This window comes from Leptodactylus fuscus, chromosome 2 (assembly GCF_031893055.1).
Source record: "Leptodactylus fuscus isolate aLepFus1 chromosome 2, aLepFus1.hap2, whole genome shotgun sequence".
Taxonomy (NCBI): domain Eukaryota; kingdom Metazoa; phylum Chordata; class Amphibia; order Anura; family Leptodactylidae; genus Leptodactylus; species Leptodactylus fuscus.
In genome coordinates this window covers 191,813,604-191,835,601 of record NC_134266.1, presented here as the reverse complement: position 1 = coordinate 191,835,601, position 21,998 = coordinate 191,813,604, and the positions used below count along the sequence as shown (strand labels likewise).

General features: G+C 39.3%; 1 protein-coding gene across 1 annotated transcript in view; it reads right to left on the bottom strand.

Moving 5' to 3' along the window:
• The window catches only part of UGGT2 (UDP-glucose glycoprotein glucosyltransferase 2), a 197,559-nt gene that overhangs the window by 15,724 nt on the left and 159,837 nt on the right, over positions 1 to 21,998 (bottom strand). Inside the window, exons 30-32 of the mRNA XM_075265381.1 lie at positions 13,905 to 13,989; positions 10,166 to 10,251; positions 3,040 to 3,138 (exon numbers count right to left, since the gene is read on the bottom strand). Coding sequence (XP_075121482.1) covers positions 3,040 to 3,138; positions 10,166 to 10,251; positions 13,905 to 13,989 — 270 coding nt within the window. The remainder of the gene's footprint in view (positions 1 to 3,039; positions 3,139 to 10,165; positions 10,252 to 13,904; positions 13,990 to 21,998) is intronic.

The window sequence follows — 21,998 nt, the reverse complement described above, 5'->3', positions numbered from 1 at the left end:
ATACAAAACAACTAGCCTCAAACCACCAGCTCAGGGAGAACTGAGAGTTAGGATCAGAGTCTGTGTGGGAGAATACTAAACAGAAATAGTGTTATTTTTACATTGTACACACATTGTACAATAAAGTCACAGGAGCCACAAAGCTACGTGTCATTTATATTAGTACTTGATATACGTTTGTAGCATGGTTCCAAAGGTAGCTAATATTCTGGACACATGGGACATTTCTAGAAACAGAGTGCATTACAGTACTAGAATGGGAATGTGAAATGGCCAAAATGGAGAGACATCACTGGAGCTTTGAGAACATTCTAGGATAATCTTTGTAATCCTACTAATATTATAAATCCTACTAATATTATAAATGTGACAATTTGTGTGTTTGGATGTTCGTGTGTTTGTTCCTCAATCACGCAAAAACGACTGAACGGATTTGGAAGAAATTTGGCAAATAGATAGATTGTAACCTCAATTAAAATATAGGCTACTTTTTATCCCGGTAAATTGACATGGCTTCATGACTGTTATGAATTTATGTTTATATACTATATTACACTGCTCTTGGTAGCACCTTATCTCACGTTCTGATAAAGCCAGGTCTGTTATCTCTCTATGTAAACACTCAGCTCACCCTCAGTCTACTGTGTACATGCATTTGCATATTATCTGATCTGCTCCAGGCAACATGTTGACACACTTGATGGGAAAACACCTTTTATCCAAATTGGCAATTTACTACTTTAAACAAGCCAGGGGAAAAAGAAAATCTAATTTGTTGCAAAATTTCTAAAACAATGACAGCTATGTAGGTAGCCAGAAGTCAACAGAGTTCTCCTCAAGCGGAGCTGAGGGAGATCATCGGTCCCAACAACACGCTCATTACATGGCGTCCCAGCGAGCTTCTGAGATACCAGAACAATCACGGGCACAGCGCGAGGAGCGAGTTTAGTGGCAGGCCAGCTTGACAGCTGCAGAAACGCTGGAGCAGGCGGATTATCAAGCCAACACCACGCTCATTATATGGCTTCCCAGCAATCACAGGCATGGCGTGAGGAACAAGTTCAGCAGCATGACAGTTTAAGAGCTGCTGAAATGCCGGAGCAAGCGAACCATCGGCGGCAGCAATTTGCAGAATATAAGCGGATAATTGACGTCAACATGCAGATGTAGTTGCAGGCAGAGGCTAGTTTGAATATAATGTTCCTCAGATGATTCCTTAAATACAAATCTTTATTCCTAGCAAGAATGAATATTAAATGTTTAACTATATAAAGGTCAGTTGCAGTATATACATTGTCTGTCTAATATGGTACAAGCTTTATAATACATATTCTGCTCTCACTTTTTCCATTATCAAGCTTTTTAGCACATCTTTTCGTCTTTGGTAGAGATTGTACAAACTGCAAAGCGGAGGTGCAAAATATTCATTTCAGTTAGTTATCATTAGATATTAACACTCCATTTGCTAATTTTGTGTGAAGATGAGGTAGAGCATGAAGCAATGTCTGAAGAATGAATTCTGCTGAATATATGGACTGTTTAACTAAAAAGCATATTTGATATGATAGCTCAGAAGGACAACCTGAAAGACATTGGCCTCCCTTTGTTCAGCTACAGTAGCCAGAATCACAGAAATATACAAATTGTTCTGCTCTTAAACCATTAAAGTGTACTGCTGTAAACCCCCTATGAAAGCGTTATCCACTTTTTAATAAATGATAGCCTATCCTTAGGTCAGTGTGGGGGAGGTCCGATTGCTGGCATCGCAGCAGATCAGTTGTTTCTATACCAGCTGCCCACTTGTACTTTTACGTTTTTATTGGACATTGCTGCAGGGCCCATAACCACCACTTTTAAAAGTACATTAATGCCTATATGGTTGGATAGGCTAAAAAAAATGCGACTGGGAATCTAAGAAACTGCAGCATTTAATATTGGCACTAGCCTGTAAAATGATCATATAGTGGAGTGGCTCCAATCTAACCCTCAAGACAATGAAAGAGGACATGGTGGAATCATTCATATCTACATATATTACCAATTAAAATCCAACATAAACTCAAACATATATTTAGTAACACTACTTTGTCCTTGAATAGAATATTAACAGGGAACTCACCCATTTAAACTACCGGTAATCTATCAACCAAAATGTCTTCATGGAGCACCTGGAAATCACTGGATCACACTGACCCCTTCCCTACCCTGGTACTTTCCCCTTCCCACCTGTCTTGTTCTTTTTCCCTGAAATTTTTGTTACTTTATGATCAGTGTAAAACACAGTGAGAAACATTAGTTCTGCAGTAAACAGGACAAATATAGTTATATGTATATATAATACATATATACGTAACTATATATACACATAGTTACATGTATGTAGGCAGCCATGAGAAAGAAAGGCAGGCTGGGAAGTTACAGTTAGCTGTATTCAATATAATTCAATAAAAAAACATCTCACACAGTCATACTCCCAAAAGCTAAGAAATATATAAGTAACTGAATTTAAAGAGACATATGCACCTGAAAAACTTTAACCACCCTTTACATTAAACCTACTTCACTGACTGGTTCAGCAATATGCTTTTATATGAATTGTCCTCACTAAGTCTTACATTTCCCCCATTTTCCAAAATGTTGCTTTAACATGATGATTTACGCTTCTGTCATATATAACAGTATCTCAGTTAGAAGACTGGATTAAATGTGTCCTGCAAAATGGTCTATTGGAAATTGCTTTTATATGGGTAATCCAGTAAGTTATACATCATAGTATGTAAGTGCCACAACACACTGCATAATAGATATGCCCTGATGTATGTGTATTTTCAGTACTCTGAATACCAATAGTAAATATGCAGCAAAATCAGACTTGAAAAGAAGTTAAATTGAGGAAAATATAAAAAGGATTGCAAGATGAAGACTAATAAAATGTAAAAACCCTGACAGCCGCAAATGTCCGTAAATCATTCTCATACTGGTGACAGAAATAAGGCACATGATATTATTTATTTCATTTTTGTGAAATTGTATCCTTACCTTAAGAAGCGTTCATATAGATGCCCAGAAGCAACGGAGAAGATATTTAGAACATCTGATTTTTTCTCTTTGGATTCTGCTTTTGTTGCTCCTGTAAAGCTGAATAAAATACAATTTTTAGTTAGTTTAAAAAGAGGAATTAAGTAGTTAAGTTTGCACATGCTCAGTATCTCATATGAGAAAAATCTGTGCCTGGAATTCTCATGTTTGCTTTCATCAACTTATCAGGCATTGTCACAACAAGAGAAATAGATCAAGGACACTGTTCTCTGTGATAATGAAATGCTTGTTTGAACTGCACAGACTACTAAGTAAATCTTACCAGCAAAAAACACACTAGAACAACACAGGAGGAGAAATGCAATGCTGGAGCCACAAATCAAAAACAGTAGCATTTACTGGGTCAACTATAGCTGGAACATCACCATTTCATGCATACCTTGAGTGAAAAATAAAAAACATCAGCGTTCTTACAGCCAGAACTACAGTACCTATGTTGAAGGAACTTTCTGGGTGTTATGAAAAAAAATCCAAATGTTCTCAACCACCACCTCTTATATTAACTGCTGATCCAGTGGAGATGCTAGGTCCCCCTCACCATTTACAAGCTTCCATCATGTGACCACTGACATTTTGCATTCATTTAAATGGACATCGGGTGCGTTCTTTTACAGGTCCGTGGGTGTCCTTAACTGTCCGTTCCCAAAGAGGTCTGACTTTTCAAGCGGACAGCAAAACCCGACATGTAGGTTTTTCTGTCCGCCTGAAAAGTCGGACATCTTTGGGAACGGACAGTTAAGGACACCCACGGACAGTAAAAACGCACCCGATGTCCATATAAAGCAGTGTAAAATGTCATGGACACAGCTAGTGTCCGATGCTAATGTCTGCACAAGATTTTGAACAGACATTAGCAGCGGACACCGATGGTAGTGTGAACACCCCCTAACAGAAATTTAGGGCTTTTGTTAAGGCTACAGGGAACTGTAGCCTTAAAGTCAATGTTCTGACAAGACTGGTAGCTCACTTTACAGTTTGCACTCCTCCTGCCTTACCTTTCTTCTGTTACTACTTTCCTACACATTGTAAATGAGTATGGAGCAGGGACGTAACTTGAAGGTATGAAGAGGGAGCAATCACACCCAGGCGCCTAAGGGGCCCATAAGCACTGACATAACGCAAGATTCACAATGGTCTCATATACCTTTGTGACCATAAGCCTGGGGGTCCATAAGTCACCCTCACCACATGAAGGCTGATTAAACTTCTTTGATTACCTTTCTGAATCCCTCTGATCACTGGCAGTTTGTGCATTGGAAATGTATTACCCTTGTCCTCTGGTGAACTGGAGTGAGAATATTTGTAATATTTAACCTTTCACTGTCTAAAAGGAGAAAATTGACCAGTTGTTCCATTTGGAATGAAAAGATCAGAGTATAGTAAATGATGGATTTTGGGGTGGTGGTGGTGGTTTAGTAGCATAAAAGGGAAGAAAATTGCTGTGTGTGTGTGTGTGTGTGTGTGTGTGTGTGTGTGTGTGTGTGTGTGTGCGTGTGCGTGTGCGTGTGCGTGTGCGTGTGTGTGGGGGGGGCAATCTGGACTTTTGCACCAGAACACTGGTAGTCTATATTAAAGGTGTTGTCCCATCACAAGGATCCTATCTATACTGCTTGTTAATGTGGATGTAAGACTTTTCCTAAATACATTGCTTCAGCAAAACTGCTTTGTTTGTGCGCTATATCACTTTATTCAATTCTTTGTGGCCACAGCCCTGACTTAGCTGCTCATGAGTCAAGTGATGTATCTAATGCTCTCAGGGGGGAGGGAGGAGGGGCTAATTGCAGGGAGTGAGCCGGTGTGTCTAGCTATTCCTGTGTGTACACCATGTGACCTAGCTTCCTGTTAGAGAGGAGCTGCTTTCATTTCTTCTGTTCTCCCAGCTATCTGCTATCAGGCTAGCTAACTCATTTGTGTTCATTATGGCAGAGACAGGCAGTGTCTGTATGTAACACAGAATGGAGTTGCTGCTGCCTGTACTTCATAGTCCAATATGGGTGGGCGGAGCTACACACAAGTTTGGGGGCAGAGCTAAACAGCAGGTTGCATGTGAAACCCCGCCCACCAAATGATGCAAGAAACAGGAAGAAAAGATTTTACAGTAGTAAAGACTGCTGAGTATGCAAGCTGGGAATACCCCTTTAAGAATCGCAGAAGGTCAAATTATTGTTGTGGCACCTTTTTTCTGTGATCCACTCTGTGCATATTTGTCCCATAGTGATCATTCTTTTGTCTATTTTAAGTATGCCACATTTCACTCCGCAGCAGAGCACCACCACAGCATTGCCTCAAGCATGCGTATTTGTACACTGACAAACAGAATGTAGTGAATATTCACATCTTAGGCGACACTGTTGGAAATTTAATCAAAAATACCAGGTAAAATAGTGCAGTTGTTAGGGATGTCAGTGTGCTAAACAGCTTTCCCTTAAGGTTACCATGCCAAAATATGTAGCTTCTGCAGTTCTAAGATTTCTGCTATGCTGAACCAATCAGGAGCCGAGGAGGGATACTTAAACTCTGTTCCTGATCACCCAGGTGCCTGATATTTGTTTATATTTTAGTAAGGCTTTGAACTCCGATAGTTTCTGCTGGAAATCTATATTATTGACCCTTTGTCTATTACTGGAAATTCACTTCCATTGGCCTGGACATGTTTATTATGATACGGATTATAGTTACATTAACCGACACTTCCTTAGGAACTTCTTTCACAGGTTCCATCAAAAAAGTCAGACAAGATATGGTGGAAACCTGATAGATTGCAATAATACAGTAGTTAATGTCGTCTATTGGGCGTCATTTGTATCTATCACACAACATATTCAGTTCTTCCATTATTCTTCTCTAATAGAGCATTATTATTATTATTGTTTATTTATATATTACTATTAATTCCATGGTGCTTTACATTTGGGGGTTACATACAGTACACAAAATATACAAAAGCAGAAAAATGTAAATAAGCAGCGGAGGTTTGAACACAGCCCTACCTTGCATTTTACTATCACATATAGTTTTACATGAAGCTATTAATTACTCTAACATTCTGGACGCCCACTGCGGCCCCTACAGAAAGCTTATGGGAGATGTATACAGCAAGTGGCATTTATAGAAATGCCAGAATTTCATTATTTAACGCTATGTGAAAGGAAACAAGGCATATCCCATAGCGTCTTTAATTCTACACGTTCATTACTCATATGTCTGCCGCATGCATTTACATCTGAAGGAAATGTCAAATTTGAGCTTTAAAGAATACAGAATACGCTTGCTTGTACCTGAAACAGAAGATAAATGTTTAATAATTTAATTATTGAATCATTTCAGATTTCATAGAACAAATACTGCTGATTGCCAAAAGGCAACTTTGACATTCCTACATTAAAAGCAAAAAGATGAACTGAATTTAATGAAATTGCATATTTTCTTTTGAATACCTATACCTGTATTATAGAAGAAACTAGTAAATTTGCCATTTGGAACCTGTGCTTCTGCCTGCAGAGTGCAAGGATGGATGGTTTCTATGTATTCTCAGCATTTTCCATAATGCATAGCAATCATTATTGAGGGCAGCTAACCAACACTGTGTGGGGAAGTACAAATCTCTGAGCCACAGACACAAATCTAGCTGTGGATTTCCATAGGCAGCAGAATGGAACAGTCTTTTCAGTTTAACTAATTAATCATAGTGAAACTCAAGAAAATGCCTAAGAACACTTGTATTAATGCCTTCTTAATCCAAACGACACACAGAAAAGTCGAGGCATAGGACAACCACACATGCAATGGACATTGTACTCCGAATGATGGAGAATGGACTCTTCTTCGGTGCACCCAATGAGATACATTGTGCTAATCTTTACATAAGTGTAAAGGTTGTTTGTTTTGTTTTAACCATTGTGGCCAGAGTTAGGCCATGGCTAATTGCTTTCATGTCCTCATCCATGTACGGTATTATATACCACCAGAGAGCCAACAGTGCGCTGAATTCAGCACACTGTTGGCTTTCCTGTTATGCGCCCCGAGGCTGGAAATATTGGTGCCGTTAATTCGGCACCGACCTCTCCTCATTGTCAGAAGGGCATTCCTTATATCTAAAGTCATCGCTGGGTTGTGAGGAATACCCCTCCCCTGGCAGTACTCATCCATAGACTTGTATTAGACTGTCGGGCATGCCCTTCTGACAGTGGGGAGATATTGGGGATATCGCTGCTGTTAATTTTGGCACCAATACCGGGACACATACTGGGAAAGCCGAATTGCTGCACTGTCAGCTTTCTAGCGCTATATAAAACTGCATATGCATGAAGACATGAAAGGTCCTCTTTAAGGACCAATGGCTTAGTGTCCAAAACTTATTTTTTTCAGAAATCAATAGGGCTGGTCAAGGAATCAAACTTTGCAATTTTCTTCACTAAAGAAGAGAGTCTGTTGTCTTTTAGTATTTCTCCTATCTTTACTTCTCATCTGATTCATTCTGTCTCTACTCTGTACACAAGCAGTCTTAGTTTACAATGGGCTCTGTGGAGGGAGGAAGGAAGAAAGACAGACAGAAATATGAGGTATCTACAGTATGCATTAAATGCCTCATTTCTGACAGGTGAAGGCTGGACAGTAATTGTGGACCTACAAAATTTGTTATTTCCTGAACTGTGGATTTCTTAAAAGCAAATAAATAAATAAATAAATACACATTTAGTTATGCTATGGGTGGTTTAGTGTACCAGACCTGACAGGTTCCCTTTCAGATGAGTGGTTGTATGCAGATATTAGAATCATTTCTTACATACTCGTTGTGATCAACAATACTTCTCATATTCCAAAGTGGTAATGGGATTACAAAAGATGGTGAATCTTTTAAATGTGGCCAAATTCTAAAATCAAATGATATATGAATATCAACTAGTCTGTCATGTAACAATATGTACTTGGTGACAGGCCCGGTACTACTGAATAATTTACCAGTTATGGACATTAGGAATTTATACCTTTTTTCTGTTTGTGCACCTATGTTTTGAAACATATTTTGAAAAGATTAAACAGTTATTTTTTCAGTTTATCATTTGGATGATTTACTGAAGATAAAATGCATAAAACAAGCTAGTACTATTTAGTGCCATAAGAGCACTTTTATTTTGCTATACGTCTATGTGTCTACAATAAACCATACATATATTAATTTGCTACGATCCCACCAAATAAAAACGATATGGGCTATTTAATACAATGAGAAAAGGTATATACTGGTAACTGATACATCCTTCATAAGAGATTTACTAAATCCCAGTAACTTCTCCATCTGGGTTCACTTTCCTGTCTGTACACAGAATAATAGTCCCTTGATAAAAGGAAATACATTAATTTGCTTTGCACTGAAGCTGTTCAGACAATTAAGGAATGTAAATCTGAGACTTGAAGGTGACAGAAAAGTAGGCAGTGATGTTAAATGAAAACATTTCTGGGCTAAAAATAAACTATTTCTTGACAACTAAGTGAAAGTAAAGCAATACACTTCTTATTCCAACTGAGATTTTGTGTTATATTTAAAATAAATGCATACTAATGTCTACCTAAGGCTCAGAGGTTTGAGATTTTGTTAAATATTTAACAAAATTCCAATTCCGCTGGTTCTTTCATTTAATCTCCCCTTCACACCACCACCAGAGGCATCAATATGCAATCACTGCTCTCTGTATATGTTCCACCCAGGGCAAAAGTATTGCCAAAGAGACTGCTGGAAGGACTAATACCATAAGGAAATGAAAGGTAATAGCCTAAAGCATAGCACAGTTATGTATGTGGCAATGCAGTCTAATTTGTATTACTGTGTATACCCTTTACTTTTAGAGAAATCAAGGTTGGCACTGAAATAATATTAAGTTCATTTCTATCTCTTATTTAAGCGCTAACCTCCAACAAAAGAACAAAGGGGATCCATAACAATAGGAAGTAATTTATTTCTTTAAAAGCTTCAGCCTTGACAGATTTGGTGTGTAAAGGTGTTGGAGCTGCTTCCAGTACTGTGGACAGCCATGGGTACCAGTCACAGGTAATGTGTCATGTGTCTTATTTTGTGGTATAAATCATTATACAAGCTACAAAGTATAGAAGAACTTTTAGCTTTAAATCCAATACCAAAATTGTGTGTGTCACTTGAAGTGTTAGCAGGCCACCGCAGGTTAGGTGCAAGGCCTTTTAACTGCCTCCCTGGTTTTAGTTAAAGGCAATGGATACATTTGTTGGGAAATATTTTTCTGAAATAGTTTTAGTTGCAAACAAATCAGGTCATAGATCATTTTTTTCCCCAAAGAGTGTGAAGAAAACAAGAGCTCAAATCTGATTGTTAGCAATGGGCATCTCTGCCACATTCCCTTTGTATCAAATTTCTGCAATCCATTGGCCTATATTGTACTAAAGGGTTTTTTCATCCTGACATTTATGGCTATATCCAAGGACATTCCATGAAAGTTTGATAGATGTTTTACCCTCATCTGTGACCTGCATCTCTCTCAAGAATAGGGCCTGTTCACTGTTATAGTGAAAGCAGAGAGGGCTGTGCATGTGCAGGTGTCAACTGTGGTGAGGCCCAGCTGTTTTAGAAAGCTCCATACATATGACTAGTGAGTGTGTCCACCCATGTGCATCTCTCTCTCTTTTCACTTTGGCACAAACATCGGCCAGTTTTGTAGACAGATGTGAGTCACGGAGGTAGGGCCTGCATTTATGGTAACCCCTGTGGATATAGCCATACATGCCCCTTAACTTTATACAAGTCTAACCTTGCAAGCAAAACGTGCATATGCACCAATGGAGTAAACAGTTCTTGTAATAATAAAAAAAAAAACAAAAACTTAATATTTGATAAAAGAAAACAAAGCAAAATAAAATCTGTATTCCAGAGGGCACATTCACCATAAAGCAATGATCTTCTGCAGACTAAGATTTTCAAGATAAAATGACTTGCACAGAAATATAAGTGACACATTTCTAATACAACCCAATATTAGCACAACTATATGTAGCTTATGTTATCAGTTTTATTTCCAAGAAGGACAAATATGGATACCTCATAATTGAATTCCACAGCCCTGTCCTCTCTTCTGGCTCACTGATCAGGAGATCTGCTTGTATTTGATCTGGCTTTTTCTGCACCTGGATAGCAGAGTAAAAAGCATCAACCTCGTGCCTCCCATATGGAAATGTAATTTGCTAAAACCCATTTTACTATTAGGATGTTGAAATTCTCATAAGCAATTTCTTGACTTACATTGACCTTTACCAGAATGTAAAAAAACCCCAACAACTTATGATTGACTGTTTTATTGTGTTTTGTTTATCCTTTTGGATTTGGAAGGTCATTCAATGACATTAAGACTTGCACAACATTCCTGAGTTGCTTCTTGCGGTAATTCCGCTTGTGCAGAATAAAAAACAAACAAAGTTTTCTTAAAAATAAAAATATTCCTTTCAGTTAGAGAGAAGACCTACAGTATCTTTCATTGAATTTTCAGTTTGCTTCCATCCTTTTATCATCTTTTCATTAGTGATAACAGGATGGAAAAAAATTATTTAATTTCACTGGAATTTTAAGCAATTTATACCACTAATATGTTTTATTGTGTGCAATCCCTAGGTTTTCACTTGGCCTGTTTTTAAATCACTGAGCCCTATGTCTTTTGGGAAATTTGGAGGTTTAAGTAAAGATTAACCCCTTCCCGCCGATGGCATTTTTTGATTTTCGTTTTTCGTTTTTGACTCCCCTCCTTCTAAACCCCATAACTTTTTTATTTCTCCGCTCCCAGAGCCATATGAGGTCTTAATTTTTGCGGGACAATTTTTTCTTCATGATGCCACCATTAATTATTCTATATAATGTACTGGGAAGCAGGAAAAAAAAAATTCAGAATGGGGTGGATTTGAAGAAAAAATGCATTTCTGCGACTTTCTTACGGGCTTTGGTTTTACGGCGTTCACTGTGCAGCCAAAATGACATGTCCCCTATATTCTGTGTTTCGGTACGGTTCCAGGGATAACAAATTTATATGGTTTTATTTACATTTTGACCCCTAAAAAAAATTCCAAAACGATGTTAAAAAATTTTTTTTTCTAAAAGTCGCCATATTCCGACGGCCGTAACTTTTTTATACGTGCGTGTACGGGGATGTATAGGGCGTCTTTTTTTGCGGGGTGTACTTTTTAGTTCTACCATTTTCGGGAAATGTTATTGCTTTGATCACTTTTTATTCAAATTTTTATCAGAATTAAAACAGTGAAAAAACGACGGTTTGGCACTTTTGACTATTTTTCCTGCTACGGCGTTTACCGAACAGGAAAAATATTTTTATAGATTTGTAGAGCGGGCGATTTCGGACGCGGGGATACCTAACATGTATATGTTTCACAGTTTTTAACTACTTTTATATGTGTTCTAGGGAAAGGGGGGTGATTTTAACTTTTAATTCTTTTTATATTTTTTAATATTTTTTTTAACTTTTTTTTTTTTTTTTTTTTGCATTTATTAGACCCCCTAGGGGTGTTGAACCCCAGGGGGTCTGATCACTAATGCAATGCATTACAATGCTAATGCATTGCAAAAAATCATCATCTCTTTTGCAGGCTGTATACACCAGCCTGCAAAAGAGAGAATTTGCAGACCGGCTGGGAGCCTTTAACAAGGCTCCCAGCTGTCATGGCAACCGGGGGTCGGCCCTGGAGCATGCTCCAGGAGCCGGCAATCCCTGCCAAAATGGCGGCGCCCATGCGCCGCCGGGAAAATGGCGCCTCCGGCGCCTTTGACAGCAGCGCCAGAGGGGTTAATGCCTCCGATCAGTCCGGGGACCGATCGGAGGCATCAGAGCCGGTTGTCTACTGCTTAAAGCAGTAGACACCCGGCGGCTATGACGGCCGCCCGGCTCCCGGGCGGTCGCCATAGTTACAGACCCGACACGCGCCGTACTATTACGGCGCATGTCGGGAAGGGGTTAAAGGAATGCTTTAATGCTATGTTATGCCTAATGCAGAGCCCGCAGAGGCAGTACGTAACGGGTACCAAAGAAATGCACATAAGCCAGGGCATGCCTTTTCTAAAGTTATAGATGCATTGTGGGAAAATTTTTAAGACTGACAATTTGTATGAATTTAACAAATTCCTCCACTGGCACACCATGCTGCTGAATTGCAAAGAGGCTCCAGCTTTTTAATTTTGGTGTTTGGTTGAAATCTGTGTCAGTTTGTGGTATAACTCATCCTAGTGTAAATTCTAGTGAATTTGTTGGGCCAAGGTATCGCTGCCCCAGACTGCCATGGTCTCAACCCCACTCACCTTTGAAAAAAATTATGAAAGTGGCATAGGACCAACAACCTGGTGAATAATAATAATGATAATGAGGGGCTGTGCACAAAAAATACCCCAGAAAAACAGAATAGATGCGTTTGTAGATTCTTAATTTCTAGGATTATTTTTTATTTTTCATTTGCTTCTTAGATGCAAAAATAAGCAACACTGTAAATAGTCTTTAACTGATTAAAATGTACAACCATTTTGCGGATGTACAGTCTGTGAAACTCCTTCAGGTAGAATTGGTTGTACTGCTGCTTTTGTCACAAACTGAACCAACAGCCCACCGCTCTTGGCTGTGTCAGCTTCTTATGTCACCGGAGGACAGGGAAGGATGTTGGGCATGGTAGATGAGAGATGGGAAAACATCTAAGTTTTCTGGAAAGGCAGATCACACAGTCTGTATTGTATCACAGGGGAGAAAGGGAGAAGAGTACTCACAAAGCACTTTGAAGTAGGAGGGAGGGAAATAATATAGGTTGTGAATGAGTATAGAAAGAAAGGGCAGAACCCATAGCAGACTCTGCAGGTACAGGTGTCTGTCAGTCCCAGGGAGAAAAGATCATTGGCTGTACAAGGATACATCATTACAGAAATAAAGCTGTGCTGATAAATGACAGCCAGTGACAGCAGTGGCATCATACAAGAATAGGGAATGTACAGATCTGGAAACTGTATTAGAATGCTGCACTACATTAAGAACTTGGTGTGCTGACTGACAAGATCGTGAAACATGCCCACGTGAGAAAAGTGCGAAATTAGGAGCAGGATGAATATCAGTTGGCCTGAAAATGAATATAAGCAAGCTTTGGATAAGTCACAACATTTCTATAGAACGTTATCACATATCTAGCAAAGGGACTTTTTGATCAACTTTATAAAGATCTGCTTAGGATTGAAATGTTATGCTTGCCAGTGGACTGATTTTTCATGAATTGTCCTATACTATAATAAGTACATGTGAAGATGAACTGAAGTATAATACACTGCATCTACATTGTGCTCATTAAAGTTTGCCACATTTATAACTACTTACATGATGAGGATTAAATAACCCTGCCACTGAGCACCACTATAGTATTTGGTGTAGGATATCACTACTTTATAAGACATGTAGAAGTATTGTGTTACAATTCAAAGACGTCCATAGCTTTTAAAGTGTCCCTGAGCAAACTATGGTATGTAACAAAAAGATAGTATTGTCCATCGCAACAGTTCAGCTTTAATTTTTTCACAAGCTGAGCTTTCAGTTTAGACAATTGGGTAAATGAGGCTTTATGTATATTAACTTGGGTTCTGAGAGCTGACCTCGGGTTAAAAACTACTATAAGCAGAGACTTATTTTGTTGGTCTAAGCTGCTATACTCATGGACTTACAGATTTCAGTACAGATAGAACACATATACTGTAAATAGTCAGTGTAATACGTAGGCAAGAGAACGGCTTGACGTAGATGTTGTCTACTCACATGAACTTTAATAATCTTGCTGTTGAAGTTCCCGAGCACCACAATAATCTCCTCTTTATCTGATGGAGAATCTGTTCCCATGTGCCTAGAACATAATTAAAGGGACACTAAGTTAAAGAAGGAACAAACATCAGATATATCCTGTGTTTACCATGCAAACATGTCTTCTGTTGAAAAACATTGTTTTCTTATTTGTTTTTTTTTTATTGAGTTTTATTTATGTCAAAGACAATACTATGTTATATTGTACGACAGGAGATCAATACAATATCAACACCAACACAAACACTTAATATACAATGAAATATTAAGTCTGTTATGTTAGAGTAATTCCATTTATATTGCTTTATGAGGCTGGCCTGTCCCACAAACACAGATTGAATCAACATTGACCAGTCTTACATGTCGGAAGAGACTGCCAAGCTCAAGTTTGTGTTGCAAAACCTATCTATATAGGTTTCTCTATAAAGATTATGATAGACTAAGATTGTTACTGCAAACCCCAACCCAAAGTGAGTGCTCCAGGGCATGGATTAAATGCCCCAAGTTTTAGTAATTGAATGTTACTAGTTACTGTATGAGTAAAGTACAAAGCTGAATGTGTACTTATATGTGTGTAGTTCTCCCTCCTGCAGAGAAGACAACTAGTGGCATCATTTCATTCAATACAACCATACAGTGTCTAGGGAAATTATTAAAACGATGATAATATTCAATATAGATTTTTATTGTAGCTTATATAAAGTACCTAGAAATGCATACTTTTACCACCTTCCAGTACACCAGCCAATCTGACATCAATAGCTTAAATACAGAAAACAGACCCACCCTTACTACTGGATGGGAAAGAAACCAGGAACACAGCACCACAAAGCTGGTACTGCCCTGCTGGATCAGTGACCCATAGGAATCGTACAAAATGCAGCTCACACTTCTGGAATTAACACATGAAAATACAGGAAATCCTTGTTATTTTGTTTTAGAATATGCACCAGACCACACATTTCTGCAACAGGAGCACATTATAAGGATTTTGAAGAATCTATTTTTCTTGGTTTTCTGTTCATGACACTTGTAGATAATATTGATTCCAAAAGCAGTTGAAATACAATTACGGTGTGAAGCTTACTTGCCAGAGCCACGGGAAATGGGTTCTAGGTCAGGCAATCTTTATAAAGGCTCTGAGAGGTAGAAGCAAGAAGCAGTATACTAACAGTATATATATTGCTATCACTGTCACTATACTGTATGTCACACTTCATTCAGGATAGGAAAGTTTAAACAAACCCATATTAAGAGGGCAAAACATGTTAAAATATTCTTGTGTTTCTAATACCTCCCCCTTCTTGATTATCCCTCCCCCTCTCCTGTGGACCCCTACATTAACCACTGCTTATTTACATAAGCACATCACACAGAACTTCTCTTTAACCATTCCAACTCTAGTTTTCCAGTAGAGGAGTAGTGAGATCTCACCAAAGGACTGCCATTCTGCAGGAGGTTCAATGATTGAATTGCCAAGGACTGGGATATAATTATGTTTCTAATAAAGTCCCATATGCTTGGGTCATCTAGAAGAACGATTGCCCAGAGAAGAATAGGTGAGTTATACCATGACTCCTGAGTTATGTCAGCAGTAAAATATCCTATGTGTGGTTGCTTTTCATCCAAGGGAGAACACTTTCATGAATAATATCTAAAGATTTTTTTTAAAAAAACAGCTTCTCCCAACAATGTAGGAACACGTTAGTGAACAATGCCTTTTCCAGCATGATGTAGCCAAGGCAAAAGTGATAACTGAATGGCTTGGTGAACCAAAAAACAAAATTTTGGGTCCATGACCTGGAAATTCCTCAGATCTTAATCCCATGGAGAACCTGTGGTTAATCCATAAAAAGTGGATTGACAAACAAAAACACAGAAATTGTGACAAACCCCAAGCCCTGATTTGGTAAGAATGGGTTGTCAGTCAGGATTTGGCCCAGAAGCGAATATCTGGCAGGCCAGGGCGAATTTGAGAAGTTTTGACTCAACAGTGTAAATATTGATTCATTGGATAAACTATATACATCTGTCAATAAACGTTTAAAAAGGTATGAAATGCCTAACGTACATCTGTCTACCATATGGAAATCTATGTAATAGATCTAAAAACAAAACTGAAAACTTTGTAAAAAAAATTTCATTTGTGTCGTTTTGAAGACTTTTGGACACAACTGTAGTTACAAGTGTAATTTTTACTTATTGCAATTGCTGTTCAAAAAATAAATAAAAAATGTATATATATTATATATACACATATACATATATATCTATCTATATAAACAATTAACCCTAAACTACTGAAAAAAAAATTCAATGTTATATTTGTAGAATTGCCTTTGCAGTCCCCAGATAGGTTATTAAAAATCTGTGCATAGACTTCCTGTTCAAGTAGGATAATCAAACAAGAAGAAAATGCTTTGCTAAAGAAGAAACACAATGACTGTTACTTGGCTATGGTTACTTGGTGGCGGTGACATCTGCTGGATGTATTGTCTGTATTAACTGATAAGATGGCCATTATTTTATAGATCAAAATGAAAATATGTCAGATATGTCGAACAAAATGACAACCGAATTGTCTAATATGGGCTGAAGAGTCTCATCTTTACCCTTGCCACTTCTACAAAGGTGTAGCCTTTGCTGCAGGGTATTCACCATGTAAAGATCCCCAAAATAGTTTACAATCAGTAGTAGCTGCACTACAGGAAACAGCTGGCAAAGGCTTGAAGAAATGGTCAGAATGGCAGTGGTACCAGACAGCAAGCCAGAGGCATACTTAATGGTTAGGGTTGTAACCCAGGAAATGCAAGGTGTAAATTTCCTACTAGAGTAATATAATTGGACACATTGGTGGTTGGCCTATACGTGCAGGCAGCAGTAAGCAAACAACAAGTTTAGAACTGGAGTTGGTGAAATGACTAAGGCTAGGTTCATACTTGCACCTGATCTACAGTACGTTTGGTGTTTCCGTCCCTGAATCTGCTTGAAAAAGCAGGACTTTACTCTCCACATTTTTCTGCCTTTTCCAGGCCGAAACTGGGTAGACTGCAATATAGTCTATGGGTCTATAGGTTCCCGTGGGTAACCACTATTTTCAATGGATTAGGTCTCTGTTCGCTGGATCCCCAAGCGGACCCAACAAACAGAAACCAGAACGCATGTGTGAACCTAGCGTCACAAATACATACAGCAACAGTACTGGTACATTCACATTTGTAGAAACATGTTATATTACTGCATTACCTTCTAGAGAAAATCTACACAACATGTCACAACAAAATGTCTGCAAAACGCTGCGGAATATGTTGACACTGATATAAAATAAATTTAGAACATTTGTATGAAAAGGCACTATATACACGTATATTTCTTCACACAACCATGTGATACACCAACGAAAAAAAAAAAAAGACATTTTTAATAAAATTCACCCAAAGGAGTCCTGTAAATACAGCCAAATGTACAATACAACTTTAACATTATTACTCTTGTCAAGAAAGGGGATTTAAAAATGACCTTATCTAGCAAAAAAACAAACATTTTGAGCAAATGACATCTACCAAGCTGAGAGCGTTCTCTTCAACTGTAATTTTTTTTAGGATGGCCTGGAAGTAGAGAAATGAATCACCTAATTACTGCAAGTGGATTGATAGCCCTTCTCTTAAGAAGCTACAAACAAGTAGCGGATCAGTTCCCTCCATTCTAATCAAGACCCAGCTTGTTGAGGTTGACATTTGTGAAATGGGTTTTCTTAGCATGATACGATATGAATGGCAGTACCTCTGAATTTGCACACAAACTGTACAGCTGCTAGGAGGATCATTATTCTGAATGTGTAGACAAGCCTGGAAAGTTTCAAGTGTGCAATGGATGAGAAATATGTTCCTAGAACAGTGAATTGTGTCTCTTGTTGGAATAAATTATTATAACAATGTTTTGTGGCACTAAAATATGAAATAGAGGAAGGATAGGTTTCTGATAAACACAGCAATTATATTTCTAATAAATACGTATCTACCATTAATATATTGGTCGGAAATTTAAACTATTTGTGAATCTATTGTCCCATATCCAAAATACAAACTGGCTACTGACATGAACATCATAGGGCGGTATTATTTGGGCTGTGTATGGAGTTATAGCACCAAAAAGCTATTATTACTATAATATACCATCTTTACAGTGAGAACTCCACTGGTTTCAGTTTTGAAATGATAGAAACCCGGCAGACCCTATTATAGTCAATGGGTTCCATCAGACTTCATGTGTTACCACTATGCAATGGTGACCTCTCCATTGTTCCATTCCTCAGACAAGACGATAGTGTGAACCTGACCTAAATGTTGCATTAAAGCAGTGTTTCCCAAACTGTGCTCCGCGAACCATCTACAAGCGCTCTGCCATGTGGCGATAATAAACGGTTAACAATAAAAAATAGGTATATGTGAAGGGTTTCAAAATTAAAATACTGGTTCACATGCACTCCTAATATTCTACCAGCACGGCACTATGGTATGTTTGGCGAATATACGAGGACGGCGGATTAATGCTCCACAGTCGGACGGCAAGTTTCCAACTGGTCTCAGACCGCCCTTTGTGGCATATTACGCCGGTCTCATATATTCGCCGAACAAACTGTACCTACGGACGGAAGTGCTTTAGTCATCTTTCATGCTCGTATTGTGCGGTCACTCGATCCTTGCTGTGTCAGTTTAGTTGGCGCAGTATTTGCAGTTATTTGCCACGTTATCCGAAAAACATTCCTAATTTGTTCAGCAATGGTTCGCTGGTTGAAGATGGGATTCTTCAGAAAAGCAGTTAGTACCACTGACAGATCCTCCAGTAGGAGAAGCGGCTTCAACATCCAACAGTTATGTTCTTCTTCCTTTTGCAACAACATATTTATGTGAAGCAGCATTCGGCTATGTGGCCACTAAAACAAAATATAGCTCTCGACTGAATGCAGAACCTGACAATTGATTGCAGATATCCCAAATTCAACCAGATATTGCTAAACTGTGCAAATCAAAGCAGCCTCATTCTTCACATTAAAATGAAGACATTAAGTTTTTTAAGATTTAAAAAATGGGATGTGTTTTCAGAATTTTTATATTTTGTTATATGTAGTTAAGTTCCTTTTTTTTTTTTTTTTTTTTTTTTTTTTATGTAGATTGTGAGCCCCACATAGAGCTCACAATGTACATTTTTCCCTATCCGTATGTCTTTGTATGTTCTCCCCGTGTTTGCATGGATTTCCATCCCATATTCCAAACTCCTTGCAGATGTTTTTTTTGCCTTTGGCGGGATTTAAACACCAGAGCAAGGCAGAGCATGGTGGTGTACCCAATCTAGAAGGATGTAACATCAGGGATACCCATAAGAGAGTTTGAGACAGACATTTTGACAAATTGACCACATTTTGTTAAAGTTATCTGTAATTCACCTCTCCTGATTAGTTTAGTAATAACATTGCTGACAATTGTCATCTCTACATTAATACAGGAATATCGCAGTGGTTATCAGCATATAATAAATTATACTGTGGGATGAGATGAGGAGTGAGACATAGTTTTGAAGACAACAATTGGTAGAAATGTGCAGGGAACATCTTTCCAGTCTGCATAAAAAATGGTTGACAGATCAACTTTTTATTTAGCCAGGAAGCTACCATAGAGACAGTTTAAGGCATGATGTAGCACAGCATATAGACACTAGTGAGAGGTTAAGGGAGGGAAAGGGAACAGAAAAGGGCTCACGTGAAATTTGCATAGCAGGAGAGGTAACATAGCTGGAGAAATAAGTTTGGAACCTGAAAGACAAGATAATCTATATGGTCACATGGAATTTTTTGGAAGTGGATTTTGACGTGGAATCCACCTCAAAATCCGCTGCCAAAAATGGTTCCCAATGACTTCAATAAGAGTTGCTCGCTTCTTTTTTCTGCTAGCTGGTAGTGGAAAAAAGCGACATACCCTATCTTGCCGCGGATTCCGCGGCTGACTCAGCCACAAAATCTGCAACGCGAGACTCCCTCCTCATTAGGCCCATTTATTCGGGCCTAATCCAGAGCGGAATGCCGCAACGGGATGCTGGTGCACTGTAACGGCATCCCGTCGCGTCTAGCCACATGGTATGTTCACAAGTGGAAGATACATATACAAAATTACAATACAGAAACCTTTGTCATACAGAAAACATACTTAGATCTAAAATCTCTAAAACAAATTATTGCTACTTCAGTCTATTTGTTTTTCTTTTTTTTTTTAATTCAAGAAGTTTTATTGGTTTTTTCAAAAATTTTATGGGGATACAGAAAAAAGAAAAGGGGGAAGGGGAACAGGGTGGAACATCAATAGCTAACAACACATGCAAGGCGCATATGACATACATTGTATACGGCAACATGCAAAAAGCTAAGTAAGGCAAACCTAAGATACATAACTATCAACTGTAAACCTAGGAAGATTCAGTCTAGATAGTCCTATTGTGTAAGCGCCCATGCGAAGTAAAGAGAGAGAGTAGGAGGAGGAGAGGAGGGGGAGGAGGGGGAGGGAGGTGCCGAAACAAAAGGGATCAGGTTGCGGACAAACCTAAAAGTCCAGTCATTTCAGGGTATATCAACCGCAGATGGGGTGTGTTGTTTTCCAGTAATCATGCCATGGCTTCCAAACCTTGACATATTTGTCATGTGTCCTTCGAGACCAGCTGAGCAGTTCTTCCAACCTCGAGATCTCGTTTACAGTGTTTTCCCAAAGCGACAAGGGAGGTGTCGCGGTTTGCAGCCAGTACCGTGGAATCAGGAGTTTGGCCGCAGCAAGCAGTAGTGTGACGAGCTTATCTTTTTCAGGTTTATAGGTGGGATTCGGGTGAGCCAAGAACAGTGTCGCAGGCGTAAGGTCAAAGGGTGCCTCAATGACCGTTCTAATGCGGTCAGTCACCTCCGACCAATAATCCGCGACAGCTGGGCAAGTCCACCACAAGTGTAGATACGTGCCGACCTGTTGGGAGCACCTCCAGCAATGGGGGTTATCGCTGAGTCCACGCCTAGCCATCCATTCAGGCGTTTTGTACCACCTCGAGAGGATCTTGAAATGATTTTCTTGCATACGGACGCACGTGGACGCGCCGTGTGAGAACTTCAAGATATGCGCAATTTCTTCAGGTGAAAACTTCATGTCCAAGTCCATCTCCCAGGAAGTGATGTAAGCCGGCTTGTAATTTGCTGGGGGTGAGACAAATCTGTGAAGCATGGAAGAGACCTTTCGTAACATCCTAGTTCGTGAGACTAAGACTTTCTCAAAAGCGGACAGGTGTATTCTCAGGTCCGGGGTCTCTTTCAGCTGTAGGAGAAAAAATCGGATGTGTTCCTTGTGGAGAAAAGACAATCGTGACAATTGCGGGAAGCGTGCCGGGTCAGTAATCAGCTCCTTTGCTTCGTCATCCCACAAATCCCTCAGTCGAAGATCTCGAAGGGTAGTCCATGCCGAGGCATACTGTCTTACAGGATCACCAAATAAGGCTGGGAGGAGGGTGACTGGTAGTAATGGCGAAGGGCCCGGGGCTAGTTCTGGCCCAAGGGTACGCCAAGTTTCTACAGCTCCCTTAAAAAGTGGATTAAGGGAGTCCGGGTGCGGTTTCCTCGTGTGGGGTAGCCACAGGTCTCTGAGCAGTGAAGGAGGAAGACAAGCTGTGCTAGTGGAGATCGGGAACAGCAGATGTGACCACCATCCGAGTTGGATCGCTTTATAATAAAGGCTGACATCCGGGAGGCCTATCCCGCCTTGCGTTTTAGGCTTCACCAACAACGACCATGCTATTCTAGGCGCCTTGCGACGCCAGATGAACTTAGTGATCAAGGAGCGGACTGCAGCAAAGAAGTCTTTCGGGACGTAGATGGGGAGCATGGACAGCTTGTAGACGATTTTCGGCAGAAGATAAGTCTGTATGAGTGCTTTCCTGCCAAACCAGGAGAGTGGCAGGTGCTGGTAAGAGTCTAAGTCAGCTTTGAGAGATTTAAGGAGAGGCTGGAAGTTCGCCGCAAATAAATCT